Genomic DNA, 5,205 nt, shown 5'->3' on the forward strand with positions numbered 1-5,205 from the left:
GAAACTAAGCAAACCTCAAAATTTTTTGGTTTATAATAAATGCCTCAAATAAATATGACAATACCAAAGTAATTAAAAGGTTTTGTTTCAGAGAACAGCAAAAATCTAAACTAAAATTCTATGTAAATTGGGATGGTAACTTAACCTCATTTTCCTCGTTCATAAAATGAGAATTTTAATGTAGATTTTTCAGGGTTATCATAAACATTAAACAAAATAAGGTCCAAAAAAAAACATTTAATAGTCCAGCACAGAGTAATTAGAAGCTAACACAATTATCAGTAGAATATCAGCCATTTTGGGAACCAAAAAATAAAGATCAAAGAGTATATTTCATATTCAAGAAAAGCATGAACATTTCCTTTTGATACTTTCCAAGAGAAACACACTTACCCTCTGAATTAGGTATAACCTTAATTTTTAAATCTTGAGAGTTCCCCAGATCAATGTATTTTACCATATTGAGGGCTGGATGTTCATCACTATGTTGCAACAAATAGTTGCATGGTTTTGCATGGATAGTCCACGTTCGACCATTCCTTTGCCCAAAGTTGTATAAGAACCAGGAGCCCTCCGTAAAGGTCATATTAATGGGTACTATTCTAGGCATGGTGGCAATAGCCAAAGCATTCTTAGCATCTACAATTCTTAGGATCAAGAAGCTGCTGTGACCAGGAATCACCACAGTCTTTTCTATGTCTGTCTCTTGAAATGAGGATTTAGCATCTGGAGATAAAACAGAAAAGAGGCAGTATAAAATAAAATAGCATACTGGTGGATGTAACTAAGAAATCCATTATTTGGGTTTTTGTTTTATTTTTTATTTTACAGTTTTATTTCCCAGAGTATATGTGTGCTCGCTAGCAAGAAATAGAGAGCGAGAGGGAGTGAACACCCCTGCAATGGGGCATGGTCACACCCAAATCCCTTCTCCACCACTTCTCCATCCTGTTGAGGTTTTAGATACATGTGCACACTTTCAATGTGTTTTTTTAAGCCCCAGGGTTGGGATTTGAACTGCAGTTGGCCATGTGGGATCCAGGTCTCTTAACTACTAGGCTATGGGGCTGGCCCAACACATTTTTAAAATGTGTGTACCAGATAATCCTTTGAAATAGGATTCTTTGAAATATTCTATATAACAGTGATTCAAAAATATTTTATTGTGTAGGCAAAATCTGCATCAACTTATTTTCTCTCTCTTCTTCTGAGCCCTTTTTAAGACAAAATAACTTCAAAGAAATAAATGATAGGCATTGCTTTTGAAATATCAATGCCGTTGAGAAAAAAATAACATTAGTAAGGCATTCAAAATTAATTAGGCCTGGAGAGTTGAGTGAACCTGGAATATTAACTATGCTTACTATGATCTTAAAACTATTGGGAAATTTAGAAGAAGCTCTTATAGACTGGCTGGAGCTTTTGGACATGTAAACTAACTTATTTATTCTAGATTGTTGTGTGAAAGACTGTAGTCACATAAACTTAATGAGGCTTGTGCTACAAAATATTAACCAACATAAGTCCTTGAGAAGAGAATAAAAGCTATGTAAGAATGAGGAGGAGGTTTAGGTAAAAACCAGCCTTAGAGAGGTAAGTGTATGAAGTCTCTGTTATGTTCCCTACTCAACTGTCTGAAGTAGTTGCTCAAGGACGTTATTTAATCAAGAATTCACTGACAAGCAGCCAGCAGGTGGTGTAGTGGTTAAGGAACTAGACTCTCAGATAGTCAACCATGGTTCAAGTCCTGGATCTGGAGCCTTGAAACTCACTCCTGGCACATGTGTGTGTGTGTGTGCCCAAAATCCCCAGAGGAGAATGGAAGAGAAGGGATTATGATGTGGCCATTTGCCCTGGGGGGTGAGTTTTCACTCTCTCTCTCTCTGTGTGTCTCTGAAGAGTGCATGTGCTCTATAGCAAAAGTCTCTCTAAAGAAAAAGAAAGAAAAATCACAGCTCTTGTTCAGTACCCTAAATTACCACAGACTGCATATTGTTCATTGTCATTCCTTTTCTGTTGCTATGTCACTAAAATGTGTGACATGTGAAACATGAAAAGTAAAAAAAGAAACCTATGCTGTTTCTATAAACTGATGCTGGGGATTCTTAAGGGGAAATGACTTCTGGAACCCCTCTTCTTTCCCATTTTCCCTAGCTCTGCCATTCCAGAGCACTGATTACGGTCTTCTGAAGTCTTGGCTCCTGGGTGGCCCCTGCTTATCCTTTAGTTTGAGTAAGTGGCTGGTTTGACAGGATTGGGTCAGACTTCATTATTGCAGGTTGACATAGTTACAGCTAGGTTTTTTTTTACATTAGAAAATAAAGTTTATTCAGGAACTTAAGCATGTGTACCTTTGGTAGGTTGTCAATTGAACTAAAATTTGAAGTCATAGCTCTATAAATGAGCTATAAATGAGCTTTTAAAAGTCTTCTTAAAAGATAATTTTAAATTTCTTTTCTAGCCATCAAAAATGTACCAGTATAGCAGTATACTCACCTGTTGAATTGATAGTCAGTTTATAATGGAAGCTTGTTTCGGAATAAATGGAAAGGGAACTGGATAAACAAGAGCTCTCATTTGCGTCTTCTATTGCGAAAGGGTCTATCATTTCTGCGGTAACTGAGGATAAAAATCCTTTTGGAGTCTGGTGGTACGATATAGCTTTTATGTAAGCGATTCCAGTTTTCCTGAAAACAAACAAACAAACAAATATTCAGTACTTTGGATAAAATAGTGACTTAAATGAGCAAGTTTATGAACATATAACTTACAAACAAAAATACCACGAGTGACTAATAAATGTCATTGATTAACATTTGTTCAACCTCATTAGTAGCCAGTGAATGGCAATTACAACAATGATAAAATATAATTTTTACTTCCAAAATTAGCCAAATATTTTTAAATGGCAGGTTTAAGTAGTGGGGAGAAGTCAATGAAAATCATCACTCATCCATTACTGAGGGGACTGTAAATTAGAACAAATTCCTAGAAAAAATAATGTGATATTATGCATTAAGAGCACTAACATCACCCCCAGCTACAATTTCATAAATTTACTAATATGGCACTATTCTAAGGAGAAAACTTAAAACACGGATGGACTTGGGTGGGGAGAGTTTCTACCCAAAGATATTCATCACAGCATTATCAGAAAAGTTAGAAATAAAGGGGCTAGCAGGTAGTGTGATGAAGGCATTGGACTCCCACATGGCTGACTGTGGTTCAAGTCCTGGACCCAGTGGCTTGAAAATCACACCAGCTGTTTATGCCCGCATGCCACAGTCCCAAGAGAAGAGAGGAGAAGAGATTTTGGCAGCCATCCCCTCTGGGGAGTGATTTTTCAGTCTCCCTCTCTCTATCTCTCTTAGGTGAATGCACACGCCCTATGGCAAAAACCTAAAAAATAAAATAAAATGAATAAGAAATGCCAACAATAGGAAAATTAGGTAATTGGTACCACATGATTTGCTCAGAAGAAATGCAACAATAAAAATGGTTTCTACGGGACCTGCAGTTAGCGTAATGGCTATGTCACTGGACTCCCATGTAGTTGACTGTGGTTTGAGTCCTGGACCCGGTGGCTTAAACTCACGCTGGGTACGTGCGTGTGCGTGCCCAAGATCTTGAGAGGAGAATGGAGGAGAAGTGATGGCGGCGTGGCCATCCCCCCGGGGGGTGATTTCTCACTTTCTGTCTCTCTGTCTCTCTCTGTCTTTCTGGCAAGCGCACGTGCCCTATAGCAAAAACCTCTCAAAAAAGAAAAATGGTTTCTACAAAGATTATTAATTACATAAGGAAAATGATCACACAATGTTCAAACAAAAAATACAAGGTTAAAAATGTTAAAATACATATAACAAGGACTAATTAATTAATTGATAATTCAGCAAGGTGTTAATACTCATGATTTTATGATTCTGATTTTATTTTTTATGTTTGTCTGACTTAAAAAATTTTTTTTAAAAGTTTTGGTATAGGTGTGGGTGCTCACCAGAGACAGAGAGAGACACACAGAAAGAGAAGTGAGAAGACACCCCGCCTATGGGGGTTGGCCAGGCTACAATCCCTCCCCCCTTGGGATCTTGGGCACCAATACACATGCTCTAGTGCGATTTTCAAGCCTCCAGGTCTGGGACCCATACAGTTAGCCATGTGGATTCTAGCACCTTAACTTCTAGGCCACCTGCTGGCCCTAGAACATTTTTATTATAAGCATATGTTAACTATAATCAAGAAAAGTAATCTAGGGCCAGCCCCATGGGCCTAGTGGTTAAGGGAATCAGATCCCACATGGCCAATTGTGTGATTCAAGTCCAGGAACTGGTGGCTTAAAAAATATACTATATTCGTGTGTGTGTCCAAAATCTCAACAGGATTAAAAAATGAGAAGGAACTGTGGCATGACCATGCCTCACTGGTGGGTGCTTTTATCCTCTGTCTCTGACTCTTTTATTTATTTTTTTAAAGAATGATTTTATTGAAATTTATTTATTTATTTATTTGTTTTAATTTGACCAGAGAGAGAGAGAGAAAGAAAGAGAGAAAGTGAGAAAGCAAGCAACCAGCTCTAGGACTCAAACAGCAGTTGGCCATGTGAGAGTCTAGGGCCCTTAACCACCATGCCACCTGCTGGCCCCATCTGACTCTTTGTCTCTCTAGCAAGCACATGAATTCTCTGGCAAATGAAAAATAAATAAATAAACAAAATACATTTTAAAACAGAATAGAAAAACAATCTATTTTATAACATTAACCTTGGATATCAACATATAAAAAAATGACATAGACCTTATAGCCTTTATGAAAATTAATGGAAGGGGCTGGCTACATGGCCTACTGGTTAGGGCAGCCTGATCCCACAAGACTGACTCCATAGTTCAAGTCCTGAATCCAGTGGTTTGAGAAGCATAACAGGCATATGTATGTGTGTGCCCCAAATCCTTAAAAGATGAAGAAATGAAGGAGAAGGTACTAGGTACTAGGGTTGTGACCATGATTCACTAGAGGGCTCTCCCCTCCTGCCCCCACCGGGTGAGCACACATGCTCTCTGGCAAAAAACAAAAACAAAAAACTCAGAATGGATTATGTCAACAGAAAAATAACCAACTGTAAAATGAATAATTAATAATTAATGTGGTTTATTTCCAAGCCAACTGTGAGTGACCTAGGCCGGAGAAGAGGCATACATGCCTTTTCTTGGA

The 5,205-nt window shown here is 38.0% G+C and overlaps 1 protein-coding gene across 1 annotated transcript in view; it reads right to left on the bottom strand.

Moving 5' to 3' along the window:
- Positions 1–5,205, bottom strand: part of CATSPERB (catsper channel auxiliary subunit beta) — a 159,021-nt gene that overhangs the window by 32,946 nt on the left and 120,870 nt on the right. The window contains exons 18-19 of the mRNA XM_027774693.1: positions 2,497–2,687; positions 394–726 (exon numbers count right to left, since the gene is read on the bottom strand). Of these exons, the coding sequence (XP_027630494.1) occupies positions 394–726; positions 2,497–2,687 (524 nt within the window). The remainder of the gene's footprint in view (positions 1–393; positions 727–2,496; positions 2,688–5,205) is intronic.

Source organism: Tupaia chinensis, unplaced genomic scaffold (genome assembly GCF_000334495.1).
Source record: "Tupaia chinensis unplaced genomic scaffold, TupChi_1.0 Scaffold000469_1, whole genome shotgun sequence".
In the NCBI taxonomy this organism is placed as follows: Eukaryota; Metazoa; Chordata; class Mammalia; order Scandentia; family Tupaiidae; genus Tupaia; species Tupaia belangeri.